Source organism: Mastigoproctus giganteus, chromosome 10, assembly GCF_048544385.1.
Source record: "Mastigoproctus giganteus isolate SK-2022 chromosome 10, ASM4854438v1, whole genome shotgun sequence".
NCBI lineage: Eukaryota > Metazoa > Arthropoda > Arachnida > Uropygi > Thelyphonidae > Mastigoproctus > Mastigoproctus giganteus.
In genome coordinates, this window is record NC_143584.1 from 223,720,317 (window position 1) to 223,740,243 (window position 19,927).

Below are 19,927 nucleotides of genomic sequence, written 5' to 3' on the forward strand. Positions count from 1 at the left end.
CCATTTGGGTGATCACCCTGCATCCTGTGGTGATGTGGTGGATTATTTCTGAGGCCAGATGTCATCATTGACCTGTATCATCAGTCGCTCTGAGGTCCTTGTGGCTATATATTTCCTGTAGTTCCTGGTGTTGATTACCTGCTCTTGGATGATGAGATTTGGTCTTGACCAAGACCAAGGATTTGGTCTTGGGGAAGAGCTTCCTGCCCATGAGCCACATGTTGGAAGCTGTCTCATCTGTGTAGTCTTGATGGAGGTCATTTTAGTGTCTTCCATGGAGTGCCTTCTTTTTCCTCCTTTGTCTTTGTTTCTTCCATCTGTGTGAGGTGTCTCTGTGTTCAGGTTGACCTTTCTTTCCTTTGGCATGGTAGCTGGCCCTGTATTTTCCTGGAAATAATCCCTTAGGTTCTTAATTTTGTCTTCTTTTGTTGTTCAATGAGGTTTCTCAAACCCTTTCCCGCCTTTCCAGGTTATGGTCAGTCTCTTGATGGTAGACTTCCGATGGTGTTGGTGGCTCTCAGTCATTATTACCCTGGTCGATCTCATAATCTCCTCCAGCTCAATGTTGATCCAATATATGAAGCAGTATTTTAGTACTAGAACTGTGTAGATGTTTGTCTCTGAACATGTTCACATATTTGCAGGCCTTGATCTTGTGTTCTAACTGAGCCTGCATCAATCCCAGATATTTATAGGTCTTTCTCTCTCTCTCTCTCTCTCTCTCTCTCTCTCTCTTGGCTTCAATCTCTTCACTGATCTTCAGTTGATAGTTTCGAGCAACTGGACTTCCCTGATGCAATCAATCCATAACCCTTGCATTTGTCTAGGCCAAATTGCATGCTAATGTCTGTGCTGAACTCTTCAGTGATCCAGAGTAGCTGTTGGTGTGATTCTCAGTTGCTGAATAGAATTCAATGTCATCCATGTGCATCAGGTGAGAGAGAGAGAGATTGAGAGAGGTACAGGTTCTTCTTCCCTTCTTTAAGGATATATACATATCCATACTTGCTGTTGAGCATGGTGGGCAGTGGGTTGAATGCTAGATGAACCATAGTGGGCTCACGGTATCTCACCGTAAGAGTCCTCTTCTGATGGGGATCGGTCTGGTTTTGATGCTCTCAACTTTGATGGTGGTTCTTCACTTCTCCATGCCTGCTTCTAGAAGTGTCAGTGTCAGGTTAACTTTGTAGATCTTATGGGGAGTGGAGTCAAAGGCTTTGTGGTAGTCAGTGTAGGCCATGTACAGTTTCAGTGCTTTTTTCATGCTTCATTTAGGCTTGATCTGTAACTGTTGCCCCAATGGTCAATTGCTCATATATTAAAAAAAGAAACCTTTTTCTCCTTTTTTATGGGATTTTTTCCACCCCATGATAGGTACTGGTACCAAGTGCTTGTGTCCAGTTACTATTATTATTGTTATCATTACTGTTGGTCGAGGAACTGTCTTACTGTCCTACATGTGTTCAGGATTGTGGCTTTTTGAAGTTCCATGTGAAGGGTTCAATGGGAGGCCTATTGCAGCCAGGTTCTTATAGAGGCTCTTTGGTACCATGCTGGTGGTTGTCAAAGAAGCTACTAGGTGATCAGTATGGTCATTACTTGTTACATATTTGACTTCCTCTCTTAGGTCTGAGTACTTCCTGATCTTTTCCTTTTATGTTTTCTGGAGACTGTGGTGTTGGGAGCTGCTATGTTGATCAGGTAGGTAGCCATTTCCTTCTTGTTAATGAAGTTATGTCTTGTCTGTTATGCGGGATTGTCTTGTCTATTATCATGACATGGTCCCAGTATAGTCTATGGGCAGAGGTCTCTAGTATGGCCTGAGGCTCATACTTGTTATAATGTAAACTTCCTTTGCGATCAGCTGATATTTTTGTGCTAGTTTCTAATGTACGAGGGGTTTCTGAAAAGTAAGGTAACACATTTTTTTTCTTAATAATGGTGAACGGGAATGAGATGAAACGCAGTGGACAGATAGACCCATTAATAACGTTCAAAAAGACTGCCAGTGCAGTGTTGCGGTACTGTCTCCTCACAGCAGATTCCAGTTGCAAAATGTCAGCTATCGTGTGAGTGCAAAACAGGTATTCACGAAGTTATTCACTTTTTTTTTTGCAAGCAAAAGGCTGTATGGCAAAAAGGTGATGACAAAGAAGCAGGTGTGTTTTTGGTGCAGTGAATTTAAAGCGGGCTGTGTTGACATTGAAGATCGACATCGGGCAGGCAGGTCTTCGTTGAGCAAGGCATAAGACAACATTTCGCACATTAAGGGCATCATTCTTGAAAACAGGCCAGTGAAATTGCACAAATAGTGAATGTGAGTAAGTCGACTGTTCATGATGTCCTTGACTTTCGAAAGGTGTGCTGCTGCTGGGTGCCCTGACAATTGTCAGAGGAGGACAAAGCAAAATGCATGGGGATGTGTCTGGAGAACCTGTTGCAATACAGCGACGAAGGAGAGGATTTTCTCGCTCACATGGTCACAGCAGACGAAACGTGGGTTCATCACTTTCCCCCAGAGAGCAAACAAGACTCCATGACCTGGAAACACCCACGTTCTGCTGTGCGCAAAAAATTCAAAACTGTTCCCGGTGTCTGAAAAGTCATGGCCACAGTGTTCTGGGATCACCAAAGCCTTCTGTGTTGCATTTCTTGCCAATGGGAGGAACAATCAATGCAGAGCTTTACTGTGCAATGTTGGAAAAACTGAAAGCTAACATTTGACACAAATAACCAGGACTCCTGACAAGCAGCGTGATTTTGTTGCACGACAATGCAACTCACACACTGCCCACACCACTCATGAATGATTGCGCTGTAATCGTTGGTAAACTCTATCACATCCCCCTACAACCCAGACTTAGCACCTTCAGACTTCCATTTGTTCGGACCTCTGAAAAAACACCTTTCAGGAAAGCATTTTACCAGGGACAAGGGAGTTCATGAGGTGGTGTGATGTTGGTTAGTGCATGTGGGCACGGACTTCTTCAGTACTGGAATTGAGAAACTGATCCATCGTTGGGACAACTGCATCAATAAAACTGGAGAGCTGATGGTTTGACTGTTGATGATCCTGGAGACTATGAAGAAGTAGTGCATGCTCACTTATTTCTTGGTGTGTAATTTCAACTTCATATTATTAAACATTATCGAGAGAGAAAATGTGTTACCTTACTTTTCGGAAACCCCTTGTATTATCCTAGCCACCATCCAAACAGTCATCCAAGATTCCTTGGATGACTGTTTTCTACAGAAGCTTGTTAGAGGGGCAACAAGTGGAAGCAGTACTGTTGATCTGGTTATCAGCAGTGATTTTTCATGCATTGTGAATTTACAGGTAAAAGTCCTGTTGGGTGGCAGCAATCACAGTGCACTAATGTGGAATTTAATTAAAGATATAACTACTGTCAATGGTAAAAGGAAAGGCTTTTGCTTTCATGTGGGTGACTACAGTGGTCTCAGACAGTTATTAAATTCTGTGCAGTGGGGACCATCTGATGATGTTACCATAAGCAAATTCTAAATGGGAAATGTTCAACGAACTAATCATAGAAGTTACTAGGCTTTTCATACCAACTAAGAAATAGTCTTCAAGGTATAGGTCTAAATGGATGTCAGATGAACTGATGAAACTCGTAGCAGAGAATAAAAGTGCATATAAATTATTGGGTGACACAGAAGCCTATGGCAGATATAAACTACTCTGTAATCAAGTCACAAAGGAGGTCAGGCAAGCATAGGCAGATTAAGAGAAATCTTTGGCAAAGGATGCAAAGAAAAACAGCAAAATCTTATTCACTTATGTAAATGCTAGACGGAAGGGGGGTGGATCAAATTGGTCCACTAGATTTTGATGGTTTAACTGTTGATGATCCTGCTCGGGTCGCTGAAAAACTGAATTAGTATTTTGCATCTACATTCACACGTGAGGAATTCTTTGGGGAAGGGAATGCCAGAAGTTTATCAAGCTGTGACAGAGGGCTAAATGATTTTGTAATAACTGAGAGGAAAGTGAAAGAGAAATTGTTTCAACTGAATTTCAACATAAGAAAGGCACCTGGAGTGGAAGTGATCTATCTAGTTATATTAAGGGAGGCAGCAAAGAAAGTACACGAACCCTTAGCCATAATTGTAAGAGCATCCTTTGATTCAAGGGAGGTTCCCACACACTGGAGATGTGTGAATGCATCCCCCAATTCACAAAGGGGGATCAAAGGGTGACATAAGTAATTACAGGCCTGTTAGTTTTACTGCTGTTTCAGGGAAATAATGGAGTAATTGGCAAAAGAAGTAATTCAGGATCATCTAGACTAGGCTGCAGTTATATTTCAAACACAGCATGGGTTTGTTAAGGAGAAATCTTGTTTAACCAATTTGATTTGTTACTAAAATTTGGTCACAAAGGAACTGGATGCAAAAGTATATTTAATATCATATACTTGGATTTCAGGAACATTTTTGATACTATTGCACATCAAAGACTGCTGTACGAATTGGAGCAGTGTTGGAAATAAGAAGAAGTTGCTGCTATGGGTAAAGGGATGTTTACCCTTTATTATTTCGTATTATTAAACATCATCGAGAGAGAAAAATGTGTTACCTTACTTTTCGGAAACCCCTTCTATTATCCTAGCCACCACCCAAACAGTCATCCAAGATTCCTTGGATGACTGTTTGGGTGGTGAATGTAGAGGCAAAATACTCATTTAGTTCAGCAACTATCTGAGAATGATCATCTACAGTCAAACCATTGATATCAAGTGGACCAATCTGATTCATTCCCTTCCTTTTGCATTACAGCCATAGTAGCTAATGTGCCATTAATCTGCCCCCCCTTCCTTTTAGAGTGCATATACATAAAGAAGTCTTTGCTGTTTTTCTTTGCTTCCTTTACCAAAGATTTTTCATAATCTGCTTTCGCTTGCCTAACCTTCTTTGTGACTTGATTACAGACTAGCTTATATCTGCCATAGGCTTCTGTGTCGCCTGATAATTTATATTCATCCCATGCATTTTTCTTCTCTGCCACGAGCCTCATTAATTCATCCGACATCCATTTAGGCCTAAACCTTGAACAGCATTTCTTAGTTGGTATGAAAAGCCCAGTAGCCTCCAAGATTACGTCTCTGAAGGTTTCCTGTTTATAATTCACCATTGGTAACATCATCAGTTGGTCCCACTGTACAGAACCTAAAAAATCTGAGACCACTGTAGTTGCCTTTCTGTAAGCAAAAACCCTTCCCTTTACCCCTGATGGTAGTTACTGCTTTAAGTAAATCCCACATCTGTGCACTGTGATCACTGCCACCTAGTGGTTTCTTTATCTGTAAATTCATAATGCATGAATAAACACTGCTGATAATCAGATCAAGAGTGTTACTCCTCTAACATGTGCTGCTGTAGAAAACAATCATCCAATAAATCCACAAAAAGTTTGCAGACACTCTCAAATTCAACCCTACTTCACGGCTTTTTTTCAACAGTGACCTGTACTTGTTAAGTAATTCCGCTGGTCTCCTACTCTTAATATCATTAGTACCAACGTGTACAACTATATCACCTTTTGTGCCCTTAAAAGATGATATCTGCTCTACAACGTCATCAACCTTTGCCCCTGGCAGACATACCCTGGTCCTGTTCCACCTATCCTTTTTACAAAGCATGTTCCCCGTTTCCCTGACAATAGAGACATGTTCCCCGTTTCCCTGACAACAACTACTAGTTCCTGTGGGACCAGCGCATTCTGCCTTGGGGGCTGCCTCTGTGTTGCAAGATGACCAAGTGCAAGCTCTGGCGTTGATGTGGGCAGCTGAGAGCTTGATGGGCCCTCAATTTATTTCCTTCGAGGGCATCCACCCTGTCCTTGAAGGTCTCATATAGGCAAATAACAACGCCGAGTTGTTGCCTAATTTCCTTGCATCGTGCACACACAAAGACATCTCCCATGGCAGTATCATGTCCCGTACCCGATTGCTCCGCAAACATCAAGCAAACAGTGCATCTTAAAAGGCTGTGATTCAGAGGGCAACTGCCCCCCTCAGTTCTCCTCCGAGTCACAGCACTCCCATTAGCTTTAGCCTTTTGCTTTGCTGCTCTGGTCAGAGTCATGATTTCGATTTAAATGTCAATAAAATTACAATTTCAGAACAAAATTAAAACCTTAAACTTGTATCTTAACACAGTTATAACGCTATATTTATTTTTCAGTATCGAGTGTTATCTACGAGTTCCCTTTATATAACTTCCGTATCAAGTATGTATTAATTATTTGTTACGTTTGTACTCTAAGTCGTTATATATATATAGTTAAAAGTACAATTTAATTGACAATGAAGTTTAACAAGATTAATAGATCTACTGATTAATTGACAATATTATATTATGCAATATACTATACAAAGCTAATGCTATCGAATTCCGGATATGCTGTATCGCGTTTCAGTAACGAGTGTTATCTACGAAATCCCTTTATATAACTTCCGTATCAAGTTATGTATTAATTATTTATTTTTACTAATTATTTATATTCCGTAACCTAAGTGGTTATATGTATAGTTAAAAGTACAATTTAATTGCCAATGAAGTTCGACAAGATTAATAGATTTTACTGATTAATTTTCACGTAACAATGGCGGCTGTTTATGAACGGTAAACACGTGGATTTGATACCCTTTCCGATACTAAGTAATACCTACAAATCTCTATCTAAGTTACTTTAACTTTAAATACTGTAAATAGGAATATAAAGCTACTCTAGAAATAAGTTAATATGTCAATTTAAACTAATAAAGCAGAAAATAAATCAGAAAAAACTTCTCTGTTCCAAGAGCGGCAGAAAGGCACGTTCACACAGGAAACTCTCGTCCTCAAACTCCAGATCCATATACTCCATCTGGATGATAATCCTACATCCCACAGTGATGATCTGGATTGTTTCTGGGGCCAAGTGGCATTGTTGACATGTCATCTGTTATGCTAGGGTCCTTGGAAATGTATTTCTGGTGTTCACTGCTCAGAATACTTCATATCTGAAGTATTCTGAGCAGTTCTAGGTCTTTTTTGTTTAATTACAACCCAGGTCTTTTGCATTTTCCACTACCTTCAGTGTTGTACCCCACAGTTGATATCATATTATCTAATTTCTACTATCCATGTCTGCACATGGATCATCATCATCATCATCAGCCATTTTCAATCCACTGCAGGATGAAGGCCTCTCCAGCAACTTTCCAGTTCCTTCTGTTTTGAGCACATGGATAGTACTTTGCATTTTTTAATGTTAAACATCAGTTGCTACTTCTCAGCCCAACTGCCCAATTTATATTCTGGATCTTGTTGCAGTATCATACACTGATTACTGTCATTAACAACCCATTCAACCTTTGTCATCTTGCAACCTTAGCCTACAGTGAACCCAGCATTGTATCCCACAGTTGATAAATTGAAAATTGAATTTGTTCATTAATCCAAGAAGAAAATCAATATCATTAACTGCTAATAACATTAGTCCAAGAAGTTTGGATTTGCATTGTTTGTGAAAAAAAGATCAGGTGTGTGTGATTTTGATTGTCTGGTGTTTGGGTATGTAAATGAACAAGCTGAATGAGGTAATTGCAAATGCTTCATCATCTCCATCCATCGTGGTCCATGCAACTAGAAAACTGAAGCTAATTAAAGTTAAGAACATTAGCTTTGGCATTTATTAATGTACAAATTGTCTTAATTTTTCTAGCACGTGTCATCAACTCTTACCTGTTGCCATCTAATAGACATTGTATTAATAGATGGTGGCGTGAAAATAGCTTTGAAAGTCAGAAGAGGAAGAGATTACACCCATTATCTGAGTTACAGAAGCTATAATTCAAGAAATTCTGTGGGATCTCTTTAAATTTGGAGTTCAAAATTGAATTTTAAATCCAGAAGTTGATGAAATTGAGCCAAGTGATATATAAATAGTGTATTATTCTTTGAGGATTATGGCATTGCATCAAAAATGTAGTAATTTCTTTTTCACAATTTTTTTTTTTTTAAATTTGATTTTTGACTTCAATTTAAATCTAATGTTGGGTATTCAAATAAAAATAAGAACAAATAAATATTTAAAAGCATTTATATACAAAATAAATCTTTTTGTTTTTAAAAACTTTCATTGAGAAATCCAATCCATAGAGCCTGCAACTATTAGAAAACTGAATACCTGGGGTCCACAGTTTTTTTGGGAAATTTTAATACCAATTAAAATTTGAATTTTAGCAAACTTTGTGTTCTTTTAACAATTGGCAGTCCTCTTCACTTTTTTTTTTTTTTTTTTTTTATTAAAACAGGTGGCTAAAGTGTAAACCAATCAAGATTAAATAATTTATAATCATAAATATTTGAAAAAATTGGTTAAAACTTTTTGATGTGTTTGTTATCTATTGCTTTAGTGAGTTAAAAATATTTTTACTGGAATTTAAGTAAATAAAAAGTGCATGTGGAGATAAATTTCTCTAATTAATATATTTTTTTTTTTTTTTTGTTTTAGGACCAAAAGAAAAAAGAAATTGAAGAATTAAAAAGTGAGCTGGATAGGACAGTGTACAAAATCGAGGTTTGGTTCAAGATATTCAGTTCTGGAGAGTTATATATACTTAGCATACAATTTTCAGATATTTAAACTCAATATTAATTATGAAATTTTATTTAAATTTGTTAAACCCATAAGTTTTATGTGATTATATGCATATAGAATTTTTTAATAGGTACTAGATACTCCCTAGTTTCTCATTAGCATAGCCAATCCATGTCTTGTGAATAGCATTTTGCCACTACAACCATGAAGCTTTGAGCTATTTGCATAATCCACTACACATTTTGAGGCAAGGAGTAGGGGGGAGGGGCTTCTCAGTATCACATCACATTCTTTTCATAAAACAATATTAAAATATTTTAAACAGTCATTTCCTTTAAATCTAAATTAAAGCATGATAAATAAAAGTAATATTTTGATATGCATTTAGTTTGGTTTAAATTTCAAACCAAATGTGCAACAGTATCAAAGAGCAACAAAAAATGTTACAAAAAATGTTGCACTTTGATACAAAAAAAATGTTTTGCACTTTGATACTGTTGCACAAAAAAAAATTATGTGCAACAGTATCAAAGTGCAACAAAGTGTAAAAAAAAAATGTACAACAGTTTCAAAGGCTTTTCTAAGATCCAAATATATGACATCAAAGTTATTCTTTGCATCCAGTTCCTTTGTGACTACATCATAGTATCTAATCAAATTAGTCAGACAAGACTTCCCCTTAACAAACCCATTGGTCATAACTGAAGTATTGTCTAGATCAGTGGTCTCAAACTCAAATTGCATGCGGGCCGAATGCGCGACCTGAAAGCAGCTGATGGGCCGGAATTTTTTTCCAACAAAATGAGAGTGAATATAAGCAACATATTTACAACAAATACATAATTGAAATGTATTCGCGGGCCGTATAAAATTGCTTCGGGGGCCGCCAGTTTGAGACCACTGGTCTAGATGATCCTGCAATGCTTCTTTAACTAGTGCCTCCATTAATTTCCCTGGAACAGAAGTTAAATTAACCCTTTGATCCTCCTTTGTGGATTGGGGTCACATTTGCACATCTCCAGTCACATTTGCACTTCTCCAGTCCACTCCTCCCCTGAATCCAGGGAAGCTCTCATAATTATGACAAAGGGTTTGCTTACTTCCTTTAATATAACTGGATAGATTCCATCCACCCCAGGTGCCTTTCTTGTGTTTATATTCTACAATTTCTCCTCCACTTTACTCTCAGTTATTACAAGATTATCTAGCTTACTGCCAGAGTTGAATACACCTCTGGCATACCCCTCCCTGAATAACTCCTCATATGTGAATGTCGATGCAAAATATTCATTTAGTTTGTTAGCTACCTGAGCAGGATCAGCAACGGTTGAACCATTGATATCAAGTGCACCAATCTGATTCATCCCCTTCCTTCTAGAGTTTACATAAGCAAAGAACTCTTTGCTGTTTTTCTTTGCATCCTTTGCCAAAGATTTCTCGTAATCTGCCTTCACCTGCCTAACCTCCTTTCTAACTTGGTTACAGACCAGCTTATATCTATCATTGGCTTCTGTGTCACATGTTAATTTATATGTATCCCATGCATTTTTCTTCTCTGTCACATGTCTAATTCATCTGACATCCATTTAGGCCTAAATCTTGAACAGTATTTCTTTGTTGGTATGAAAAGCCTAATAGCTTCCAAGATTAATTCTTTGAATGCTTCCCATTTTGAATTTGCTGTTGGTAACATCATCAGTCGGTTCCACTGTATCGAATTTAATACTGTCTCAGACCACCGTAGTCATCTTTACGAAAGCAAAAACCCTTCCCTATACCCTTGATGGTAGTTACCTCTTTGAGTAAATCCCACTTCAGCACACTGTGATCACTGCCACCTAGTGGTTCTTTTATTTGCAGATTCTTGATGCATGAAGAATCACTACTGATAATCAGATCAAGAGTATTACTCCCTCTAGTTGTCTCCTAAACATGCTACTGTAGAAAACAATCATCCAATAAATCCACAAAAGCCTTGATAGTGTGTGAGTGATCAACCCACAAATTCCAGTCAATATCCAGGAAATTAAAATCCCCCATTATAAGACATTCTAAATTACTGGCCCACTCTATTTCTCTGCACAATTGCTCATTGTACTCATCAGATTCATTAGGCCTATAACACACACCGACTCTCATTTTTCCTTTACCAGTGCTTATGTCACACCAAACAGACTCAACATTGCATTGTCCACCCACATCAATTGGATGCACTTCCTTAGAACTTATGTGTTTCTTAACTAACAGCATAACCCCTCCTCCCCTCCTGTCCTGTCTATCCTTTCTGTACACATTGTACTCCTCTAATTCCAGTTCTGCACTGCTTATGTCTGTGGGACACCATGTAACTGATATCCCAACAATATCTGCCTTTGATGTCTTGACTAGCACTTCAATCTCATCGAATTTATTAACTATTCTCCTAGCATTGGTGTACATGCAAGTATACATGTACCTGTTTCTATTCTTAGTTACCCTAACACAGCCCATGTATTTACTTGTTCCACTATGACTCCCAGCAGTCCTGGAAATTCCCATTGCCTTGCTTTCCAGGCTGCTGCTCAATTGCATTTCAATAGAAGTAGTGCAAGAATCACTTTCATCTCTGCCAGCAGCTACTGTTAATTTATTAGTCCGTGTATCCCCACCCAGCTAGTAGTTTTCCGACCCCCCTAACTCTGCCTCGATAGCATCAAGTATTCTTGCACCCTTTCTATTTAAGTGTATCCCATCCCTGTAGAAGCAGTCTCTCCTGTTAACAAGCACAAACCAGGCTGAGAAAAATTCTAACCTTTGAGCCTTGCACAATCTCTCCAGGGCAGAATTGATCGACAAGGCTCTCATCATATACTCCCTCCTATCGTGTCTGGGCAGAATTGCAGACACTTTCAAATTCAATCCTAACTCACAGCTTTTTTTCAGCATTGTCTTGTACTTGTTAAGTAATTCTGCCGGTCTCCTACTCTTAATATCATTAGTGCCAACGTGTACAACAATATCACCCTTTGTGCCCTTAAAGGATGATATCTGCCCTACAGCATCATCAACCTTTGCTCCTGGCAGACATACCCTGGTCCTGTTCCATCTATCCTTTTTGCACAATATGTTCCCCATTTCCCTGACAATAGAGTCACCTATAACAACTAGTTACTTTGGGACTAGCGCATTCTACCTTGGTGGTTGCCACTGTGTCGCGTGATGTTCAAGTGCAAGCTGTGGCATTGATGTGGGCAGCTGAGAGTCTGATGGGCCCCTCAACTTAAATCCTTCGAGAGCATTCACCCTGTCCTTCAAGCTCTCTTATAAGCCCATAACAATGCCGAGTTGGCGCCTGATTTCCTCACACTCCTTACATCACGCACACACAAAGACATTCCATTTGGCAATATCATGTCCCGTTCCTGATTGCTCCACAAACATCAAACAAGCAGTGCATTTCAATAGACTGTGATTCAGAGGACAACCCCCCCCCCCCAGTTCTCTCCTGAGCCACAGCACTTCCACTAGTTTGAGCTTTTGCTTTGCTGCTCTGGTGTGAGTCATGATTTCTATTCAAGTTCAATAAAATTCCAATACAAAATATAACCCTAAACCTATATACCAATGCAGTTATAACACTATATATATATATATATATATATATATATATATGTATTTCGGTATCGAATATTATCTCCAAGTTACGTTATATGAGTTTTTTATCCCCTGTCAACCTATATGTATTAATTTATGATGTTACGTTTGTAATAACTAGGTCGCTATATTTATTTAGTTAAAAAAGTACAATTTAATTCAATTGACAATGAAATTTAATAAGATTAATAAATTTACTGATTAATTGATACTACTATGCTCGTATCTAGTTTTCCGTTAAACCATACGCTAGCTCACATTGTATCATATAACAATGGCGGCAAGTTACGAACGGTTAATCTACGCACACAAGGTATTATTATTATTTACATTCCAAATCACGCTATCTAAATTCAAAATAAACCACGCAGCTTGACTAGATCTATAAGCTACTTATAGAAAATAACTTAATCTAACAATTAAGTCAATAAAGCGGATAAGTATAATTAAAAACTTTTCATTCGCGGGAGCTGCAAAACCTGTCCACATGTGGATTTGATGCTCTTACCGATACTAAGTAATAACCTACAAAATCTCTTATCTAAATTCAATTTAAACTAAAGTATTGTTACTAGGAATATAAAGCAACTCTAAAAAATAAATTAATATGCCAATTTAAGTCAATAAAAAAGCAAAAATTTCTCTATTTGCTGGAGCCATAAAAACTTCACCTGTTCACATGAGCTCTCGCACCCACTTTTGTGTCCCCAAATAATCTTTTAGCTCTTCTCTTCACCCTTTCCAAAATAGGTTTCCAAATCTGTATTGCAGTGTTCCAGATGTAGCATTACCATTGCCTTACACATTAGGCGCCTCCGTAGTCAGGTGGGAAGGAGCAGTAGTGAGTAGCACACGCTTCTTGATTAGACCGGGGTTAGAGCCCGTCACCACCAAATACGGAGGATGCGGAAAGGTCAGGGAATGACCACCGCATATCCCGGAGCAATATGGTCTTAGTTGCTAATGCTCCTAAAAAAAACCAAATAACAAATAGCCTTACACATTGGGATAATCACCTCTTTGTCCCTGTTGGCAAAGTTCCTTTATATCATTGAGAAAACCTGTGGACAATCCTAGCAGCCTGTTTGCATTGCTGAAAGAATTTTATGTAAGACTGTGTTGTTTGCATACTCCACTTCCTTGTGTATCACAGATGGTATGCTATTCTTGGATTACTTTCATTGAAATGCAGTTATCTCTATTAAACCTCAGTAAATACAGGCAGTCCTCGCTTTGAACGATTCCAATATGCATGAATTTCAGTTACCACGGTTTAGTTAAATAACACTAGTCCCCCAACAACATGGTTCAAATTTCAGTTACCACGTTATATTAATGTGAGTAATTGCATGAAGCAAAAACTTCGCTGCTAGCTCTTCAATCTACAAATTACTAAATAATAGATACTCATCATGATCAGTGACCAATCGTGTCACTTCTTTCAAAGTCTGGTCGTTCATTGGTGATTGGTCACTGCGCATCTGTTATTCAGTTCAAGCACAGACATCAAAGCGTGGGTAGTTGTATTGCCTCTTTGTCTCTCAGTGATAAACCCACGTGACATTTTACAAAAATGGAGAATCGAAGGAGAGAATTGGCCAACAAAGATGAAAGATGATGCTGGAAGTGAAATTGGATGTGATTAGGCAATTTGAAAATGGCGACAGCAAATCGAAGATAGGACACGACCTAAACGTGCATGAAGCTACGGTATGAACCATATTGAAAAAGTCCAATGAATATAAAAAACAAGGTAAAGTTGCCTCAACATCTTTTAGTTTAAATTGCACTAGGAACAGAAAGCCGCTTGTGGCTGAAATAGAACATTTACTTCTACTTTGGATTGAAGACTAATAAAAAAAAAAAAAAAATCACAATCAGTTTGGCTAGCATTGAGGCCAAAGCATTGAAGTTAGTTGCCACATGAAAGAAAACGGTAATTACATGGAGACTGAAGAAGAACCTTTTACTGCCAGTAAAGGCTGGTTTCATCGTTTCAGAAGTCAGCATGAACTGATTAATTTTAAGCTATCTGGTGAAGCTGCTAGTGCAGATAAGGACGCTGCTGTGAAATTTGCACTCAGATTCCAAGAATTAGTTAAGGCAGGTGATTATGATAATCATCAAATATTTAATGTTGATGAGACAGGTCTTTTTTTTGGAAGGTAACCCTCAAGAACTTATGCGACAAAATATGTAGGATCGCGAAGTGGCCATAAAGGAATTAAAGATAGATTAATTCTTTTAATAGGCAACACAGAGGATGACTTTAAATTAAAACCTATGCTTATCTATCGGTCTGAGAATCCCAGAGCATTAAAAAAATCATGACAAAGCATTTCTACCAATCATTTGGCGTGCAAATAAAAGGTCATGGGTTTCAAGGGCACCTCCGTAGCCAGGTGGGCAGGAGCAGCAGTGTGTAGCACATGCTTCTTGATTAGACTGGGGTTCGAGCCCATGAGCCACCAAATACGGAGGATGCGGAAAGGTCAGGGAATGACTGCTGTATATCCCCGGAGCAATATGGCCTTAGTTGCTAATGCTCCTAAAAAAAAAAATCCCAAACCAATGGGTTTCAGTCATATTTTTGCCCAGCGGTAGAGAGATACTGTAGGCAAAATAATTTAACCTTTAAAGCACTACTACTGTTGGATAATGCTCCAGATCACCCTGGTTCTCTTGGGGCCTTGAATGAAAATTTGCTTTTTGCCACCAAACACAACTTCATTAATCCAGCCAACAGACCAAGGAGTTATTTCAACTTTTAAAGCATATTATTGTAGACAGACTTTTGGACAGGTTATTGATGTTACAACCGGAGATCATGCAATTTCTTTAGCTGAGTTTTGGAAGAAATATAGCATAAAGCATGCAATTGAAAACAATCAAGCATCGTGGCAGGAAGTAACAGCAAGTAATATGCATGCAGTATGGCAGAAACATTTACCGCACCATGCAGATAACTTTGCAGGATTCAAATCAAACGTAAATGAAGTTATAGAAGAAATAGTTGACCGTGGGAATGTTGACAGTGTCGCCGTTTGAGAGACTCTAGATATGCAGCCAGAGGAATTTAGTGAAGGTGAACTTATTGACATAAATGAGGAAAGTGGTTGTGTTGAAAAGGATGAAGATATCCCAGAGGAAGTGACACTGGTAAAAATCTTCATATTAAAGGAACTCTTGGATATATTTCACGACATTGAAAGTGCAAAGGATAAAATTTTGGAAGCTGATCCAAACTTAGAAAGGAGTATGACAATTTGCCAAGGCATAGAAAAGATGCTCACTCCATATTATAAGTAATACGATGAGAAGGCAAGCGCTGCTCAAACTATTCTTGATAAGTTTTTTACACTGAAATAAAACACTTCTGAATTTTTCTAATGTTTTAAATTAGTGTAATAAATAAATATTAGTTTTACTCCTTTTTTTTTTTTCCTTTTTCATTTTTTCATACATTTATAACTGACAGTAAGAGAGTTTTTAATGTTTTAACAAAAATTTTTAAAGATCACGGAACAATTGTAATTTTTGTCATTGATTATTAAGATCTCTTTGCACGGTTTCAGCTTGCACAGTCATTTTTATGGTCCTGCACTACTGGGCAAAGCAAGGACTGCCTGTATCAAAATATTTTCTAGCCCATCTGCTGAGTTCATCTGGATTTTAAGTATCATACCCTTATTACTGTCATTAAAGTGCATCCACCTTTGTATCAACAGCAAGCTTAGATGTCAGACTTGAAATATCTATGTTATTGTCATAAATAACTATTAAAAACAGTACAGGGACCTAATACTGACCTCTGTGGAACTCCCCTCATAATATTAGTCCATTAAGAGCAGTGCCCTTTTATAACGACTTTGTCTCTTACCACTTAACTATCCCTTTATCCATAAAGTAACTTTCCCCTAAAGCCACATGTTACAACTGTTGCTCCAATTTATGCAACAGTTGTTCGTGTGGTACAGTATCAAACGCTTTACTAAAATCTAAGTAAAATATATGATCTCAAAATTATTATTTGTACCAGCATTGGAGTACTGGTACAAAGAATTCCTTACTTACAGAATACAAAAATCCAGTATTTCTTGGTGTCATTAAAGATAAAGAAATAAATGAATCAGTAGGTGTTTTGAAACATCATTTCTATTAGATTCAGTATGGAAACCTATCAAACACTATTATGAAAGAAAAAAGAATTGTTGCACGGTGGATTTTGGTTGGAGAGTTGGACAAGTTCACAAAGAAGCTTGAAATATAACAAATAATCCCAAGTCTTGGCATTTTAGCAATTCCTCATAGCAGTGCCAAATGTGAAAGAATATTCATCCAGGTTAGAAAAGCAAAAATTGAGTTCAGATCTTTCTGGTAAAGCTTTGAAAAAGCCCCTGACAGCCAATAAGAATCAGTAGGGCCATTGTTTTATGAACAGAACTTGGCCTTAACATTTGTGAAGAGGGCAAAGTCTGTAACAGTATCTCTCTTGATGCAGTTAGAATCAATTTATGTCTAATAGAATATCCAAACAGAAATCCATAGACAGAAAAGTGTTATATATGCTAATGTTTAAAAGTATACTGTAGTAAACAGTCCTATGGCTCCATCTTAATATAAAATATGTATTTTTACAGTGAAATTTAATTTCTGATGTGTATGGACTTAATAAAAATGTTTTATCCTCCTGCTTTTGCAAAAATTCACTACTGCCTGTTTACAAATGGTTGTGGCACCTCCGTAGCCAGGTGGGAAGGAGCAGCAGTGCGTAGCACGTGCTTCTTGATTAGACCGGGGTTCGAGCCGGTCACCACCAAATATGGAGGATGCAGAAAGGTCAGGGAATGACCACCGCATATTCCTGGAGCAGTATGGCTTTAGTTGCTAATGCTCCTAAAAACAAAATAACAACAACAACAAATGGTTGATCTGCAGCTGTTTTGAAAGTCAAAAGCTTGCAGCTATGTTGGTGACAAATTCTGGATGTAGTTATGATCTGGAAACAGAGACCTAGTCCTCTCAGTGGAAGGCTGTCTTCTCTAATGTTCAAAAAAAGCAAGACAACTTCAGTCAAATGTGAAGATTATGCTCTCATATTTTTTGACTCTAAGGGGATTGTTCATTATGAATTTGTCCTGTATGGTAAAAGAGTGAACTGGGAATACTTCAAAAAAATTCTATATGGTGATTTCATGATGCTGTTCAATGCAAACAGCCAAAAATGTGGGCTTCAGGGAATTGGTATTTGCATGACAATGAATTTGCACACTTGGCACTGTTCATCCAAGAATTTCTTTGAAAACTTCATCACTGTAGAGTGTTTTGAAAGAAATTATTTAGAATGCAACACTGGGACTATTAGCAGTTCCAAAAGAAGCCTTTAAGGAATTATTCCAGAAGCATTGTGATCAGTGTCAAGGAAACTACTGAGTAATTAGTAAGCTTCATCATTTTCCTCCAAAGTTTAGTTCAGTCCTGGAACATTTTGATTACACCTTGCATATCTTTTATGCGTAAACAAATGTTATCTAGTAATTAATTAATTAATTTTTTGTTGCTTCATTTTTTTTTATATCATTCTTGCTTCCTCTCCCTCCATTAGCATGGGCAGTCTTGATTTTAATGTATTGTTTTAGACTTAAAAATTAATTGATTAATTTGTTAATCCTTTGCTTTGTTTTAGGAATTACAAAAGGAAAATGAAAATTTGAAAAGTGATAAAAAGGAATCTTTGATCAGACTTGAGGGTTTGATGCATGATATTTCCTTCTATGTTGGGGTAAGCTGAATTATGTGTTAGTTCGATTTACTGTATAAAATTATTCACATTTTCAGATTCATTTTATTTAAAAACAAATGAACAGAACATGGAAAAAGACTCATGTGAAATATAAAACAATGTGGTATGTAGACATATTGAAAGAATTGCATTGTTTTGAATTTCATTAAAAACAATGCAATTTTGTAAAAACAGAAAGTTAAATGAGATGAAACAGCTATTGGTATTGGTTGTGTGTGTGTGTGTGTGTGTGTGTGTGTGTGTGTGTGTGTGTGTGTGTGTGTGTGTGTGTGTGTGTGTGTGTGTGTAGAGAGAGAGAGAGAGAGACTTCATTGAAAGGAAGTGAAATCTGTGGCACTTATGAATTTTTTTGAGGATAAAATCTCTTCTTAAATATCATCCTTGATCTTGGTTAACCAACATCAAATATGATGTTTAGTAGACAGGAATGTTAAACATTATCTTTTGTTTGTTAAATGCAGATGGAACATGACAAGCCAGTAGGTCCAGAAGTTTATGTACTGAGGTTTGACCAGAGATAAGCTTGTGAATTAAGCCATCAATTGATCAATATAGTGAAGTAGTCAGAGATGGAAATAATTGCAAAACTATTTTATTAAAACATAAGGTGTATGAAGGTAAGACATCTAATGAATTTTTTTTTGCACTTATTCATGCAAATTGATGGACATTTTCTTTGGAGAGACTAAATAGAGAGAGCAAATTTAATTAAAGATAGGGTGGATTAGAGATTTGTACAGAGTGCATAGCTGTTTAGAACAGAAGTAACTCTGAGAGTGAGAAAACCCAATTTTTTAGATGCAGAGGAAGCAATATTTGTGATGTGCTTATGCCAAGAGATATTATAAGTCGGGATAATCTCTAATAGAGATATGTGATCTTGTCTAGAAATCTGAATGTCATTTAAGATAATCACAAGAGCAGAAGAATCCTTTTAGTGAGATATAAGAAAGGACTGAGTTTTAGAAGGATTGAAATTAACTAAGTTACCTTTGCTCGATTGAAGAGTTACCTGGAGATCAGCATTTAAGAAATTGGTAATGGATATTCGAGAAGTTAATAGTTATTTCAAAGTTTCTTAAACTGGAAGGTGGAATGAAATGTGTGATCAGTTTCCAGTCAGTTAATATCATTTTTATTCATTCATATACAAGAGGAAAAGAGTGGGAGAAAAAACTGAACCATGGGGAACACCAGCATTAGTGGAGAAGTTAGAACACAAAGTGTCATCTATCAACACCAGCATTAGTTGAGAAGTCAGAAGAAAAAGCTGTCTACCATCACCTGCAGTGAACAGTCAGAGAGAAAACTGGATACTCAATTACAAAGTGTAGTTGGCAATCGATAAGACTGAAGCTTATGATCAAAAATATGATCCAAAGCCGTACATGCCAAACATGATCAAAAGCCATTGAAATGTCAAGAGCAACTTTTTGAGTTACACCAAACCTTTCCATTGAATTTGCCCATAGATGGGTAACATAAGCCAGTATACCAGTGAATTGACACTGAAGGAATCCACATTGGCCATTAGTTAAAAGATTTCAAGGTAGTTTAGGAGTTGGCAATTAATGGCTTTCTCCATTACTTTAGAAAGACTAGAAATGAGTGCAACAGGATTGGATGGGAGGGATTTTTGTCAGCCTTTTTAAGAACTGGCCGGATGTAAGCAAATTTCCAAGCAGAAGGAAAAACACCAATGGAATAAAAAACTGTAAAAAAGCGACACAGAACTAGAGAAGCTAGCTCAGGAGCAAAGGTTTTGAAAACAAGTGTAGAAATAATATCAGAATCTGGAGGTAGTAAGTCAGCTTTATCTTTAGCAGAGGTAGTAATAGAACCATCAGATTTGGCAAGAGACCATAATGCTCGATTGTTGT

The 19,927-nt window shown here is 37.5% G+C and overlaps 1 protein-coding gene across 1 annotated transcript in view; it reads left to right on the forward strand.

The window, feature by feature from the left end:
- Positions 1-18,568, forward strand: part of LOC150079975 (uncharacterized) — a 187,449-nt gene extending 168,881 nt beyond the window's left edge. The window contains exons 14-16 of the mRNA XM_090383300.1: positions 8,525-8,590; positions 17,931-18,026; positions 18,509-18,568. Of these exons, the coding sequence (XP_090239426.1) occupies positions 8,525-8,590; positions 17,931-18,026; positions 18,509-18,568 (222 nt within the window). The remainder of the gene's footprint in view (positions 1-8,524; positions 8,591-17,930; positions 18,027-18,508) is intronic.
- The last annotated feature ends 1,359 nt before the right edge of the window (positions 18,569-19,927 follow it).